Raw genomic sequence first — 17,357 nt, forward strand, 5'->3', positions numbered from 1 at the left:
AATTAGGAGATTGTCTGGGATTCATAATCAAAAAAAAAAAAAAAAAAAAAAACATTCTCTCTAAAATGTTCACTATATTCTGAAAGTCACAGACCAAAAATGATCCACACAATCCAACTACCAGAGCAGTTCAGAGTCTAATGCGCTGATGCAACTATAACTGTTCAAATTAAATGTTTAAGTGAATGCTCGCCATAATTTGATGATAATGTTCATCAAACGCCACGTTAAATTAAAGTCATCCCAGAAGTAACACTTCACTCGAAAACGATTTCATGATTACACGTATCCCGAGTAACTTATTACAGCATCCGAGGCTGTTTATAGCAATGATACCAACGCGACGCGACTCCCGGCACAGGTGGTGCGCTAATCAGCATCTGGAGAGAACTGGGGCCTTCTTCTTTCGCGCAGCGTTCCTATACATAAAGCCGCGGTGCGGACGGCTAAGGGAACGCCTGATCAAATCCACTCTCCCGACTAGCCACTGGGCTAGTAATGCACCACGTCAAGTTATCGAATAAATCATTGCTTCGTTTGCTGAAGGCCGATGAAGCTCTCAATTTAAATGTGCAACCAGCACACAGGTAAGTAATCATAATAAAAGTCTGACGTGGCTAAGTCAAATATTTTGGGCTAGAGAATTAATTTAATTACACTACACGCAGTAGACGAACTCTGAACTTGCCCTTTGGAGATACGCTATCGCTATAGTTTTATAGTTATTCAGTTGAAACTTCTCACATCTTTATGATTATAGCGGATCTCCCTTCTACTTAAATTTAAACATCCTAGCCTTATTTATCTTGCTTCCTTAATTTCTAAAACAAAAACCAGAAAATCATGAACTTCAACTAAAATTTTAATTTGTGAGATCCAGAATACTGTTTCTACTAAATTATTATGCAAAAGGAATCTAAATATAAATTTTAAGTTTCTAGCTCTTTTCTGTTGCGCCAATGATTTTTACAGAAAAACGTCCAAATTTCGAAAATGGTTAAAGTTATTGAACTGATATTCAACACATTTTGATTTAGTATTACTCCTGACATGCTAGAAACGTTTCAGGTTGTTTACTTTTTTTTTAAGTATTGCGCAACATTTATGACGTCAGAGCAAGTTACAGCAGACTAGGCTGGTACACAATGGAAAGACTGACGTGAATTTTATACGGCGTGAGTAGGCTGCTTCCCTAGAGTATCAAAGATCAACAAGTGCTTATAGCTCTTAAGGTAGGCCCATGTTTACGAGACAATTTTTTCCTTCTTTTTATTTTCTTTGTTTTTTGGTCCATACTATCACATCTGAAAGTTGCCTGCTCCTCAACTGTAGCAACGAAATTACCTCTACATGTATTTCACTGTCAGAGGAATCAGAACGATTTTCGACTCGGTCGTTTCTAGACCAGGGCCCTTTCCTTCAAATTGATACATTCAACCTTCTCCATCCCTGAACGTTTGTAACATCATTACGGAATCACCCTGTATATAGATACTATTTTTCTTTTATTTAAAAAAATGGATTTGCTATAACAGAATATGGGTGAGAGAAAGTCATCAGCGAAAGAGCGAAATAAATGTAATGTAGTGAGTTACTACTGAATCTAGAGTTCTTGTCAATCACAAATATACCATGGATTTAAAGCACGACAAGCTAAACAACTAAGAATCTAATGTTGCAGGTGCCTAAATTTGGTTGTTTACATTGATGTAGTAACTATTTTTCTTCTGAATTGCATGTTTATATTTCTTAAGCTCTCTCTTGTGTTGGAAGATTAATTAAAAGAGATCATATATATACACTGTAGGTGTATTAAAACAGACTGAAAAAATATCATACATATATAATGTAGGTGGAATTTATTGGAGTATGAATGGAAGACGTTAAATAAATTGGTGTGCATTAAAATTTATCATAAGTTATGAAAATGGTGTAAGCACTTTGTCGAAGTTTATCCTTGTTTCATTATTGTCATTCAACAGATTTTCCCCAAGTTTCTTTATAAGGAAATGTTTATCTAGTTTTTCATACTGAGACACCTTGTGATCTTTGTTCATTATATTTAGCATCTTCAGGTTGTATTTTATACTGTCAGGTGGATGTCCTGTATGTTTTATTTGGAAGGCTACTGCAGATTTGTGTGGTGTGTTGTATCAGAAGATACTGGTGTGTTCTTTGAATCTGGTGTGGAAGTTATGGCCAGTTTCACCTTTGTACTGAACTGGGCGTTTATTATGCTTGATTTTAAGTAATTATTCCAAGGGATGAAAATTTATCTTCTCTGCTTTTTAGTTATGAGGTAGTCTGCAGCAAGTTTTATAATTTGTTGAAAGTGCAATTCCATTGTTTAAAGATATTGAAAATATTTTGGGAGATGTTACTGAGGAAAGGGGTGCATGTTGTTATTGTATTTTCTTTTTTAATTTTTAACTACATTATTTATTAGTGTGGATTTACGCCCATTAGCTGCAGCTTTTTGTTTTACGAGTCTCAATTCATTCTGACGGTTCTCATAACTGAGTGAGATGTTTAGAGCTCTATGAATCATTGAGTGGTATGCCGCTAGTTTGTGCATGTTTGGGGTGGTAGGAAGACGCATGTATGTTTGTGTCAGTGGTGTTTGGTTTCCTGCAACTCTGGAAGACATATTTGTCCTCCTGCGTGCAGATATTTAGCTCAAGGAAGTTCATGGTATTATTTATTTCCTGCTCGCAGCTGAATTTAATGTTCCTGTATATTTTATTGAATGTTTGGAAGGTGTCTTGGATATCATCTTTGCTTTCAGCTTCAGTGATTAAAAATGTATCACCCACAAATCATCCACAGAATAAAGATTTTAGACCGAATGTTGGCTTTTTTGTGAAAAGTTTGTGCTCTATGTGGTTGAAGAATGTTTTGGCTATAGTTCATGATAAGCTGTGACCCACAGCTAGCCCATTTTTTGTGTGTAGATTTTTCCACTGAAAGAGAAGTAATTACATTTCAATGCCAGTTCCAAGAACTTAAAAAATTCCATGGTTTCTGCAGAGGAAATCATCTTGTATTTTATTAAGTTAAATTTAATAACAGCTGTTGAATCATGAATGGGAATGTTAATATATGAACTAGTTACATCTAAAGAGATGATTTGGCATTTGCTAGTATTGTGTATGTCTTTCATATCACTGACAAATGAAAAGTTATTTTTCAATGAGCAATTACTATCAGACAAACTTATTCTGTTGTACCTTTCTGAGTTTGGGCAGAAATTTAGAGCCAGGTTAATTCATTGAGTTTGAAACTGGTCGTATGGGGACATTGTTTTATGAGCTTTTAATTGAGATTTATAGGTGTGGTTCTATTGAATTCATGCACATAGAGTGCCGATTTTCTTTTCTACTAAGCAGGAAGTTAGTTTTCTTGAGCTAATTTGGAATTTGTTGGTAAGGTCATTGTCTGGACGTCTGATATTATGTTCTTCAAAAAACTTTAAGGTTTTCAACATACAACCATTTTCATGTATAATTACTGTTGAGTTGCCTTTGTCTGCTGTAATGACCATTGCTTTATGGTCTTTGAATTTAGTGTTTGATGTAGGGGGTTTTATTGTCATGTTTCTCTAGTAGTTTCTTTGTCAAGCCGATTTGTAACTCTTCCTTCTGTAGGATTTTTAATGATGGTATGTAATTTGGTGACATCCACCGCATTTTAGTAACTATTATTATCTCTTTAATATTTCTAGTGTTGAGTGGTTGCTCTGAAATATAACACTGGTACCCTATGCAATGTACTCGGGTATTTAGCGACCTAGACATTCTTAAACACTGCACAACAAACTTTTTTTTTGTGCGTCGATATTAAATGGAAACCATATACTCCAGTTACTCTGTCAATATTACCGAAAATTGTTATGGCAACTATGCGACTCTGACAACTGCTTCTTTGTCAATTGTGAGCTTCTTCCTTTGGTGCTGTTGACTTGTGTTACAAGTTACGCTAGTTTTGTAGTAATGAGACCTCGTGCTTTCGTTACTGCTCTTGCAACACCTACCGGACACTGCTGAAGTATAAATATTCACAGAAGTTTCATTTGTGATGTGCTGTACTGGATGAAAGCACTGCAATTTTATCGTAGATTCATAATTATGTGATTTGTATGTACGAAAATCTTTTCATTGTATACACGATTTGTATTATGTCGCACAGGTTAATGGCACGCTCTCACGTTCTTTAAAGTTCATTCTCATGAAGGCATTTGAAGAAATTTATTTCACATGAAAACAGGTAATTATCATGTTCTTTGTTGCGGGTGATGACAGATAACAAAGCATTAATCCCAGTTATCGCTGTGCTCTCGGTGTTAACTAGTGTAATAGATATCGCTTCTCTGTTGACCGTGGTACTTCATAACGGAAATAATAATTTTTCGATACTATTTCTTTACTTTCGTCAGGGCGAAATATTATTCATGTGTTGCTTCAGAGTGAAATATTGAATATTGCCCTGAAGTAATGGAAAAACGATTTATTTGAATCACATTTTTATTTGCTTCTTCACAGTAATCTCGTAAATGTTACACAGAAAATCTTAACAACAAACAAAGGTGTCGAACTTCTTTATATTCCGACCTCTAACGCGAGACGGAGTGGTTCAAATTCTTACATCGCCCTCATATGTCGTCTTCTTCCACTTTTGATGAAAAAATATATTGAGGAGCCAGCAGAGATGTAAGTGTTCAAGTTGAACTAGGAGCTAATCGGTACCAAAACAAGTCAAGATGGAAAATCAGGATATTAATCGGATCAATTTAAGTCGCAGTTTAAGATGACACAATGTCATCATTTGCCAGTCTGTCTGTCGTTTCCATTAGAATCAACACTTTTGCATTGTTGTCTCAGTACACCTTCACTGTCGACCGAAGATCGTAAAACGGACCAGGCGCTACGAAGTGAAAATACGTGACGGTGTCCGCACAGGCAACCACTCGACGGCCCGCATGCACATCACGATGAGCCGCGAGCTGCGCAGCTACCTGCTCGAGACGTACTTGCCCAGCTCGCTGTTCGTCATCATGTCGTGGGGCAGCTTCGTCGTCATCCCGGACATGGTGCCCGGCCGCATGGTGCTGCTCGTCACGACGCTCCTCTCCCTCGTCACCATGTTCGACACCGTCAGGTACCGCCGCCAGCCCAGCTCTACTCTGTCTCGCTAAACTAACGTGCCAAAACGGCCTGAAGTCGATAAAAGCACGAGACTCACAGAAATTGTAAACGACACCACTGTTCTCCTAAAACTTACTTAGTTCAGTGCAGATATATTCTCCCAGTCATGTATATCGTGTACACCGCTTGCTATAACGATATTTGTGTACAGAGTTTCCAGTAATGAACTGAAAACAAGGAATCGCATTTCCAAAGCCACTGTCTTTACTGCGCTGGTGATTATACGAATGATAAGACAAACTTGGTGTTTTATTAGACTTGTCCGTGAGTGCTTTAGCTAACCGTTCACAAATCGTTAACAATCGACCGGTAGTTTAGTCTGTACCAGTGATCTAGTGACTAAACCTTTTAAGACAATATTACAGCCTAGAAGTTCATTAAATAATTTAATGGGCTGAGTCCAGTAAAATGGAAAGTAACCAGTCGACTATCTAAATCTATACCTACATCTACGTGCACTGACATGACAAAAGTCTTGATATACCTCCTAATATCGTCTCGGACCTCCTTATTCCCGGCATAGTGCAGCAACTCGACGTGGCATGGACTCAAAGAGTCGTTGGAAATTCCCTCCAGAAATATTGAGCCCTGCTGCCTATAGCCGTCCATTCCTGCAAAACTGTTGCCGGTAAAGGCCTTTGTGTACGAGCTGACCCCTCGATTATATCCCAAATATTCGATAGGATTCATGTCCGCCGATATGGGTGGCCAAATCATTCGCTAGAACTATCCAGGATGTTCTTCGAATCAATCGTGAGCAATTGTGGCCAGTCAATATTGCCACCCATAAAAATTTCATTGTTGCTTGAGAAAGTGAAGTACTTGAATGGCTGCAAATGATCTCCAAGTAGTCGACCATAACCATTTCCAGTGAACGATAGGTTCAGTTGGACTACAGGACCCAGTCCATCCCATGTAAACACAGCACATACCATTATGCAGCCATCACCAGCTTGCACAGTGCCGTGTTGACAACTTGGAACCATATCTCCGTGGTGTCTGCTCAACATTCGAACCCTACAATCAGTCCTTACCAACTGAAATCGGGACTCATCTGACCAGGCCACGGTTTTCCAATCGTGTAGGGTCCAACCGTGATGGTCACGACCACATGAGAGTCGCTTCAGGCGATGTCGGGCTCTTGGCAACGGTACTGCCGTCGGTCGTCTGCTGCCATAACCCATTAACGCCAAATTCCGCCGCGCTGTCCTGACGGATACGTTACTCCGACGTCCCACACTGATATCTGCGATTATTTTATGAAGTGCTGCCTATTGATTAGAAGTGACTGCTCTAAGCAAACACCACTGCTCTCGGTCATTATTAAAATGGTTCAAATGGCTCTGAGCACTATGGGACTTTACACCTGAGGTCATCAGTCTGCTAGAACTTGGAACTAATTAAACCTAAGTAACCTAAGGACATTACACACATGCGTGCCCGAGGCAGGATTCGAACCTGTGACCGTAGCAGTCGCGCGGTTCCGGACTGAAGTGCCTAGAACCGCTCGGCCACAGCGGCCGGCAGGTCGTTTTTAAGTTAAGGTCGTCGCCCACTGAGTTTTCCGTGGTGAGAGCCAATGCTTGAAGTTTGATGTTCTCTGGGCACTTGCGATACTGTCGTTCACAGAATATTGCATCCCCTTACGATTTCCGAAGTGGAGTATCCCATGCGTCTAGCTCCTATTACCATTTCCCGTTCAAAGTCTGTTAATTGCCGTCGTGCGGCCATAATCACGTCGGAAACCTTTTCACATATTTCGCATAAATCACATGATTCCAAATAACAACTCCGCCAGGTTACTGCCTGTTTAAACTTTGCATACGCGTTATTACCGCCATATGTGTATCTGCATACCGCTATCCTATAACTTTTCTCACACTATCGTACGTACACCTACTATGCAAGCTACCTTGTACCACTACCAGTCATACACTTTCCTGTTCCACTCGAAAACAAAGACAGTCCTAATTTCTCTTAACTCGTCTTCGTGGTCCTTAAACGAAATGTACGTTGGTGACAGAAAAACCGTTTACAGTCAGCCGTAATAACCGATTTACCAAACTGCTACATTAATGAGTATGAGGATGATATCTGTTCCCAAAAGAACAGATACCATTGATGACTATGCAGCTTCTCTAGAAATAAATGATAATTAAATCTAAACCCTTAACTGCCGACAGGTGTTGCTGATTACATCAATGGGGACAGCTGAAAATGTGTGACCCGACCAGGACTCGAACCCGGGATCTTCTACTTACATAGCAGACGCTCTATCCCCCAGAGCCAGCGAGGGCACAGAGGATAGTGCGACTGCAACGACTTATCCCTTGCACGCTTCCCGTGAGACCCACATTCCCAACTGTCCACAACCTACATTTCAGCTGTCCCCATTGATGTATATCAACAACACCTGTCGGCAGCTAAGAGTTTCGATGTAATTATCATTTCATTCTAGAGAAAATGGTTCAAATGGCTCTGAACACTATGGGACTCAACTTCTGAAGTCATCAGTCCCCTAGAACTTAGAATTACTTAAACCTAACTAACCTAAGGCCATCACACACACCCATGCCCGAGGCAGGATTCGAACCTGCGACCGTAGCGCATTCTAGAGAAGTTGCACGGTCATCAATGCTATCTGTTCTTTCGGGAACAGATACCATCATCATATAGTTAAAGGCTACCCGGCCATTGACCTTCTTCTGTGCGAATGCGCACGCTTTGCCCGAAATCTTACGGGACTCGCCAGGGTAGTCTGGCGCGAGTAATGAGTGAATGGGCAAATATCTATTAGGAACACTACGAATGTAGGTTGTGGACAGTTGGGAATGTGGGTCTCACTGGAAGCGTGCAAGGGATAAGTCCCTGTAGTCACACTATCCTCTGTGCCCTCGGTGGCTCAGATGGATAGTGTGTCTGCCATGGAAGCAGGAGATCCCTGGTTCGAGTCCTGGTTGGGAGCACACATTTTCAGCTGTCCCCATTGATGCATATAAACAACACCTGTCAGCAGCTAAGAGATTCGATTTAATTGTCGTTTCACATTAATCTTTCGCTAAAAAGAAAGCAATCGTTCCTTCAGAGATTCCTATTTGAGTCCACGTAGCATCTCCGTAATACTTGCGTGTCGGTCGAATCTGTCGGTCACAAATCTTGGAGCACGCCTCTGAATTGCTTCGTTGGCTTCCTTTAATGTTATTTGGTGGGGGTCCCAAACACTCGAGTAGTACTCAGGACTGGACCGTTCCTGTGTTCTGTATGCAGGTTCCTGTATAGATGAGCTACCTCACGTGTTCGTTCCATTCCTTACCGTTTTGGAACGTTATGCCTACGTAATTAGCCAACGTGACTGTGTCAAGCAGCACACAATTAGTACTTTAGTTGATCATTACACGATTCATTTTCCTATTCATCCGCATTAACTTACATTTTTATACATTTAGAGCTCTCTGCCGTTCATCACAGCAAATATACGTTCTAAGTTGCGTTCTCCTTCAGTCATCCAACGACAACACTTTCCGACACACAGTCACAGATTGCTGCCTACCCTGTACATCAGATCGTTTGTATACCAGGGGATACAAAAATAAGTAAATAGATAGAAACGGAATAACATTGCCGAGGGCAGAGCTTCTGTAGAAGCATTCCTGCCGCTAGGCGGGTATAGCGTAATTCATTGCCAGTTCAGAGACGCCTGTGTTGTGGACCTGGCTTTTTTTGTTCATCTGCAGTGACTGTTTTTACTAGCGCTGTTTTGTTCTTGTTTCGTTTTTTATGATGGCAAGCGTAAGTGAACAACATGCAGCTGTGAAATTTTGTTTTCTGCTCGGTATAAATGCTGATGAAACTGTTTTAATGTTAAAAACAGCTTACCAAGACGACGCTTACAGCGATCATACTGCACTAACAGTTAAACCTTGCAAAAGTGGCCTACATATGGGAAGATGCTTCCTCGATTACATTACTCTGCTACTGCCGAGGAAAACTTGAATTTTTCAGCGTGAAACCGATCTCCAAACGGGCTATATTACTACATACTATATCGATGTGGTAAACACACAATTCGTATCTTGCATACGCACTGTATACAGTCCTCATAGACTAGATGATTTGGAGCCTGTTATATGACTAATATCGGTAGTCGTGAATGGAACTACCAGTTTCCTCTAGTTTTTCGAGTTTTTACGTAAAGATCTTTGCAGATGAGATAACTACCTAGTTACTCAATGGTTTACAGCTCGTTCCGCCTTGCTGCACCTCGCTAAAGTTTCGGTTTCTAGATAAATAATTTCCACTCTTTATCTTCGGAATTATACTGTGCAAGCGATACTGCTATGCAAGTGATATTGCTATGAGCTTGATGTCGAGAACTATCGCATAAATGGTATCTTGTTCTGGCAAATCACGTGAAAATACATGTGTTCTTGTAATCCCAGAGTATGGAGATGGGTGTGGAAAGCATGGCAGTAAGCAAGCAAGCAGGTCAGGACCAGAAAGAGTAACGCATTCGTGCCGAGGGGAACCAACCCAGCCTTTGTACAGCGGTTCGGAGATCGATCGTGGTCCACTGAGGGCGCTCCGACCGCTTGTAGGGCCAGCGTTTGTGCGGGGACAGTTGAATCGTGACCGTTGGCCGCGCTGGAAGACCGACCGACCTCATGGGAAATGTCTAGTGCTGCAACGACTATATACGGTGCATATGCTCATGTTTCTTTTTTCAGATCTGTCTGTCTTCGCGGTCTGGCGGTCGATAGCTACATACAGGGTGCAGAAGTGATGATTTTGTACGGTGCATGATACAAATTGTATATTTACCACATCGATGTGGTATATGGGTGATATAGCTCAGTTGGAGATAGGTTTCACGCTGAAAAATTCAAGTTTTACTCTACAGTAGCAGAACAGTGTAACTGAGGAAGTGTCTTTCCATTTTTCATCATCTGTAGGCCATTTTTGCAGGATTTAACTGTTAGTGCAATATGACCGCTGTATCTTGTTTTTCTATCTATACAAAATAGTTTTGCCACTGAAAGTCTCATAATTGGTCCGTCTGCAGAAAAAAATTGTGGACAATGCTCCCACACCACCACCACCACCACCAGCAGCAGTTTGGCGGGTTTCACACCGAAAAATTCAAGATTTTCTCGACAATAGCAGAGCAGTGTAGTTGAGGACGTGCCTTTGGCGATAATTTCCATATTTTATGATCTATAGAGCTCCTTTGCAATGATTGCTGTATGTTTTTTTTTTCTTTTCAATCTGTACAAAATAGTTTCTCCACTGAATGTCTCGTCAGCAGAAAATGGCAGACAGTGCTCCCACACAGGCAGCAGCAGCAGTTCGGCAGGTAAATTGAGTAAGAACCAATCCGAATGCTCCAGTCACAAGCCATATTTTGTATGGGGTATAGGAGCCTCTACAAACTGGCTCAAGCAAGACGGGACAGGGTATCTATGGAAAGTTCTGAGACATCTGAGAGTAATGTGATGTTTGTTTGAGAGCTCAGAGACACGTCCAAGCCGACCATCCACCTCTGGCGGGATGCTGTCACTCAGCTGTCATTGTGGCTTTAGAGCATTTCCACACCAGCAGCTGTAGGACATTAAACATTCACCGGAAATTCCAGCCATTTTTCTCGTCTGTCGGACAGTGCTTCGAATTCACTTCGCGTAATTCTTCCGATTTTATTGTCTCTGTTTGAACAGTGCTTCGAGAAGTGAGAAAAATAACGTCCCAGATTCCAGCAGCAGCAGGTATAAAGCTAAGCCCACTCACCGTTTCAGGAAAGCGATGAATACCACAGCAGCTGTAGGACTCAGAAACTTTTCTCTCTCTCTGGCAGTGCCTTCAAACAAACAGCTAAAACTTGAAATGTGGTGAGCGTCCTGTCTAGAGTTACAGAGATATTTATTTAGACTTCCAAATATCATCGTTTTAGTATGTAAAATCAGGTATCGCAGCTGATACCGGTTTGGGGGTCTGTTTCCCACAAAAATGTTTGAAGTGTCTCAGGGAGGTTTCACAAGTGTGCAGCGACCATTTTAGAGTTCATGTTCGAGTGTGGTGGTTTACATCGCAAACCTGAAGCAAACTATTGTGCAGTGATATTTTTGAAAGTGCATTTAGAGACATATTCAATTGGATTGAGTAACTCCTGAAGCAGCTCCTGCTCAAGGACAAGGGTACTTCCCACAAAAGCGAGCGAAGTGTCTCAGGGATAGTTTCACAAGTGTGTCGCGATCTTTTTGCAGTCCGTGCTCAAGTGTGGCGGTGGTGGCACTCGTCATTGTCAGAATAAAACGTCTATCTGTTTAAATATTCTCACATCATCTGCAAAGCTCTCTCTCTCTCCCTCTCTGCTGCGGTACATTTAGTTCCTGTGATATATTCAGGTTAAGTTTGTGACAATATTTCGCAACACCAAATGTAATAACTCCAGAAGTAGTTCGTGTTCGATGACAAAGGATATCTGCGCGCCACGGATTGGAAGGAGGAAGGCTGCCGGTATTTCCAACGTGACAGGAAGTGTTTAGCGGCTACTGTGTGACCATGCCGTAAGACAGCGCGCTCCCTGATAATGCCGAAAGCCGGCGCGTTTCCCCTCTTCCAGCGGGGTGTGGAGACTCTGGGGTGAATGTCTTGCCTCTAGTGCTTTGGAAGACTGACTGACTGGACTTTTATCGAATGATCTATGGGTACAGCACACGCATTTAGCAGCATGATCTACAAAGCGTAACTTAGTCCATCTTCATTATTTCATGAAGCGTATTCATCTTCACCAAATATCGTTGCTATCGACACAGTCCTCAGGAGCTAATATGCTCCTCCTTCTCCAGCACAGATATCTCGTCCATTGAACACAGTACACAATTACATCCGTCCTCCCAGACCAACGCCTAGATACAGAGTCCTTTTCCCGCCATCTTCCGGCCAGACCGCCATTTTGGATCATGTCACAGGAGGGAGGAGGGGAAGGGACGATAGCACTCCCTGGTGGTGGTGATGTGTACTAGGTCAGTTGGACTCTGGATTTCACAGTGAACACATCAGATGGAGCTACTGCCTGTGACAACTCAAATTGTTTAAATAAACTATGCATTCTTATGTCCATCCTAGACGGCAGCCCAGCTTGGACTGAGTCCTTTTTCCTCCAATTTCCAGATTGGTAGGGGACGGGAGGAGAAGAGGAAGGGAAAGGGAGTTAGTTTAGGGGAGGTAGCCCAATTGACTAATTTTCCCGCCAAAATTTGAACTTCACTGCGACATTGCCACATGTATTGCCGCCATCTTGGATCCACCACGCTGAATAAATCTAGCAACAATGCAACGTGGAGAGGTGCCGCCCTTGCTCTATCACTAAGGTAATAGACGTTAGAATAGTCGTTTTGTTGCCATTTCATCCAATAGTTTTAGAAATTTCAATGGAATGTCATCTATCCCATCTGCCTTACTTGATCTTAAGTATTCCAAAGTTATTTTAAATTATGATTCTAGTACTGAATCCCCTACCGCTTCCCTGTCGACACTGGTTTCTTCTTCTTCTATTACGTCATCAGACAAGTCATCCCCCTCACAGAGGCCTTCAATGTACTCTTGCCATCTATCCGCTCTCTCTTCGCTTTTAACAGTGGCATTTACGTTTTTTTTTTTTTTTTTTTTTTTTTTTTTTTTGTTTTTTTTTTCATCAGTCTACTGACTAGTTTGATGCGGCCCGCCACGAATTCCTTTCCTGTGCTAACCTCTTCATCTCAGAGTAGCACTTGCAATCTACGTCCTCAATTATTTGCTTGATGTATTCCAATCTCTGTCTTCCTCTACAGTTTTTGCCCTCTACAGCTCCCTCTAGTACCATGGAAGTCATTCCCTCATGTCTTAGCAGATGTCCTATCGTCCTGTCCCTTCTCCTTATCAGTGTTTTCCACATATTCCTTTCCTCTCCGATTCTGCGTAGAACCTCCTCATTCCTTACCCTATCAGTCCACCTAATTTTCAACATTCGTCTATAGCACCACATCTCAAATGCTTCGATTCTCTTCTGTTCCGGTTTTACCACAGTCCATGTTTCACTACCATACAATGCTGTACTCCAGACGTACATACTCAGAAATTTCTTCCTCAAATTAAGGCCGGTATTTGATATTAGTAGACTTCTCTTGGCCAGAAATGCCTTTTTTGCCATAGCGAGTCTGCTTTTGATGTCCTCCTTGCTCCGTCCGTCATTGCTTATTTTACTGCCTAGGTAGCAGAATTCCTTAACTTCATTGACTTCGTGACCATCAACCCTGATGTTAAGTTTCTCGCTGTTCTCATTTCTACTACTTCTCATTACCTTCGTCTTTCTCCGATTTACTCTCAAACCATACTGTGTACTCATTAGACTGTTCATTCCGTTCAGCAGATCATTTAATTCTTCTTCACTTTCACTCAGGATAGCAATGTCATCATCGAATCGTATCATTGATATCCTTTCTCCCTGTATTTTAATTCCACTCCTGAACCTTTCTTTTATTTCCATCATTGCTTCCTCGATGTACAGATTGAAGAGTAGGGGCGAAAGGGTACAGCCTTGTCTTACACCCTTCTTAATACGAGCACTTCGTTGTTGATCGTCCACTCTTATTGTTCCCTCTTGGTTGTTGTGCATATTGTATATGACCCGTCTCTCCCTATAGCTTACCCCTACTTTTTTCAGAATCTCGAACAGCTTGCACCATTTTATATTTTCGAACGCTTTTTCCAGGTCGACAAATCCTATGAAAGTGTCTTGATTTTTCTTTAGCCTTGCTTCCATTATTAGCCGTAACGTCAGAATTGCCTCTCTCGTCCCTTTACTTTTCCTAAAGCCAAACTGATCGTCACCAAGCGCATTCTCAATTTTCTTTTCCATTCTTCTGTATATTATTCTTGTAAGCAGCTTCGATGCATGAGCTGTTAAGCTGATTGTGCGATAATTCTCGCACTTGTCAGCTCTTGCCGTCTTCGGAATTGTGTGGATGATGCTTTTCCGAAAGTCAGATGGTATGTCGCCAGACTCATATATTCTACACACCAACGTGAATAGTCGTTATGTTGCCACTTCCCCCAATGATTTTAGAAATTCTGATGGAATGTTATCTATCCCTTCTGCCTTATTTGGCCGTAAGGCCTCCAAAGCTCTTTTAAATTCCGATTCTAATACTGGATCCCCTATCTCTTCTAATTCGACTCCTGTTTCTTCTTCTATCACATCAGACAAATCTTCACCCTGATGGAGGCTTTCAGTGTATTCTTTCCTCCTATCTGCTCTCTCCTCTGCATTTAACAGTGGAATTCCCGTTGCACTCTTAATGTTACCACCGTTGCTTTTTTTAATGTCACCAAAGGTTGTTTTGACTTCCCTGTATGCTGAGTCTGTCCTTCCGACAATCATATCTTTTTCGATGTCTTCACATTTTTCCTGCAGCCATTTCGTCTTAGCTTCCCTGCACTTCCTAATTATTTCATTCCTCAGCGACTTGTATTTCTGTATTCCTGATTTTCCCGGAACATGTTTTTACTTCCTCCTTTCACCAATCAACTGAAGTATTTCTTCTGTTACCCATGGTTTCTTCGCAGCTACCTTCTTTGTACCTATGTTTTCTTTCCCAACTTCTGTGATGGCCCTTTTTAGAGATGTCCATTTCTCTTCAACTGTACTGCCTACTGCGCTATTCCTTATTGCTGTATCTATAGCGTTAGAGAACTTCAAACGTATCTCGTCATTCCTTAGTACTTCCGTATCCCACTTCTTTGCGTATTGATTCTTCCTGACAAATGTCTTGAACTTCAGCCTACTCTTCATCACTACTATATTGTGGTCTGAGTCTATATCTGCTCCTGGGTACGCCTTACAATTCAGTATCTGATTTCGGAATCTCTGTCTGACCATGATGTAATCTAATTGAAATCTTCCCGTATCTCCCGGCCTTTTCCAAGTATACCACCTCCTCTTGTGATTCTTGAACAGGGTATTCGCTAATACTAGCTGAAACTTGTTACAGAACTCAATTAGTCTTTCTCCTCTTTCATTCCTTGTCCCAAGCCCATATTCTCCTGTAACCTTTTCTTCTACTCCTTCGCCTACAACTGCATTCCAGTCGCCAATGACTATTAGATTTTCGTCCCCTTTACATATTGCACTACCCTTTCAATATCTTCATACACTTTCTCTATCGGTTCATCTTCAGCTTGCGACGTCGGCATGTATACCTGAACTATCGTTGTCGGTGTTGGTCTGCTGTCGATTCTGATTAGAACAACCCGGTCACTGAACTGTTCACAGTAACACACCCTCTGCCCTACCTTCCTATTCATAACGAATCCTACACCTGTTATACCATTTTCTGCTGCTGTTGATATTACCCGATACTCATCTGACCAGAAATCCTTGTCTTCCTTCCACTTCACTTCACTGACCCCTACTATATCTAGATTGAGCCTTTGCATTTCCCTTTTCAGATTTTCTAGTTTCCCATACCACGTTCAAGCTTCTGACATTCCACGCCCCGACTCGTAGAACGTTATCCTTTCGTTGATTATTCAATATTTTTCTCATAGTAACCTCCCCCTTGGCAGTCCCCTCCCGGAGATCCGAATGGGGGACTATTCCGGAATCTTTTTCCAATGGAGAGATCATCATGACACTCCTTCAATTACAGGTCACATGTCCTGTGGATACACGTTACGTGTCTTTAATGCAGTGGTTTCCATTGCCTTCTGCATCCTCATGTCGTTGATGATTGCTGATTCTTCCGCCTTTAGGGGCAATTTCCCACCCTTAGGACAAGAGAGTGCCCTGAACCTCTATCCGCTCCTACGCCCTCTTTGACAAGGCCGTTGGCAGAATGAGGCTGACTTCTTATGCCGGAAGTCTTATTTATCGAAAATTTAGGCAGTGGCGAGGATCGAACCCGGATCCGAAGACGTTTTGATTATGAATCAAAGACGCTACCCCTAGACCACGGGTCACAATCGTAGCACTCTTAATGTTACGGTCCTTTTGTTTCATCAAAGGCTGTTTTGATGTTTCTACATTCTGAGTCAGTCCTCCCTACAATCATTTCATTCCTGACTTGTATTTCTTTGTTCCTGAACTTCTCTGATCATTTTTGTACTACCTTCTATTGTCGATTAACCGAAGTATCACTTCCGTTGCTCATGGTTTCATCACAGTTACCTTCCTTTTATCTAGGTTTCCTTTCCAAATTCTGTGATTGCCCATTTTAGAGACGTTCATTCCTCTTCTACTGAATCGCCCCCCGAGATATTCATTTTCACAGTATCTTTAGATTCAGAGAACTCCAAGCGTTTCTCTTCATTCCTTAGTAATTCCGTATCCCTCTTCCTTGCGCATTTGTCCTTCCTGAATAGTCTCTTAAACTTCAGCCTATTCTTCATCGTTACTAAATTGTCATCTAGGTCTATTTCTCCTCCAAGATACGCCTTATAATCCATTATCTAATTTCGGAATCTTTGGATGACCGTGATGTAATCTAACTGAAATATTCCTGTATCTCCCGGACTTTTCAATTATTCTATCTGAAATTTATTGCGAAGCTCAATTAGCCAGTCTCCTCCCTCATTCCTACTATCATCCCATATTCTCCCGTAACCCTTTCTTCTAATCCTCCTCGTACAACCCTATTCAAATGCCCAATGACTATAATATTTTCATCTCTAGCGAGCAGGAGATCTTCTGTAAAGTTTGGAAGGTAGGAGACGAGATACTGGCAGAAGTGAAGCTGTGAGGACGGGGCGTGAGTCGTGCTTGGGTAGCTCAGTTGATAGAGCACTTGCCCACGGAAGGCAAAGGTCCCGAGTTCGAGTCTCGGTCCGGCACACAGTTCTAATCTGCCAGGAAGTTTCAAGTTCCCCCGTGTAGTTGGTTTTCCCAGTCAAAAAGAGAGTGTCCTGCTCCTTATACTTTATTATTTTGGAAGAAGGTGTTACATGACTAATCTTTTGTTTGAGCACGTATAACGTATTGGTAAGCTGGATTAGAGCCTGCACTTTTTGTGATAGCACCCTGTAGCAGCTTTCTGATTTTCCTAGTGGAAAAATATTCTTTGACAGCTTCAACTGTGAGTTGTTTAAGACGCACACTGGAGACTCGATTATGTATCCGACCACAGCCTT

General features: G+C 41.7%; 1 protein-coding gene across 1 annotated transcript in view; it reads left to right on the plus strand.

Annotated features, from left to right (window-relative positions):
- LOC126194889 (glycine receptor subunit alpha-4-like) overlaps positions 1-17,357 on the plus strand; it is a 108,075-nt gene that overhangs the window by 40,302 nt on the left and 50,416 nt on the right. The window contains exon 7 of the mRNA XM_049933281.1: positions 4,956-5,154. Coding sequence (XP_049789238.1) covers positions 4,956-5,154 — 199 coding nt within the window. The remainder of the gene's footprint in view (positions 1-4,955; positions 5,155-17,357) is intronic.

Source organism: Schistocerca nitens, chromosome 1 (genome assembly GCF_023898315.1).
Source record: "Schistocerca nitens isolate TAMUIC-IGC-003100 chromosome 1, iqSchNite1.1, whole genome shotgun sequence".
In the NCBI taxonomy this organism is placed as follows: Eukaryota; Metazoa; Arthropoda; class Insecta; order Orthoptera; family Acrididae; genus Schistocerca; species Schistocerca nitens.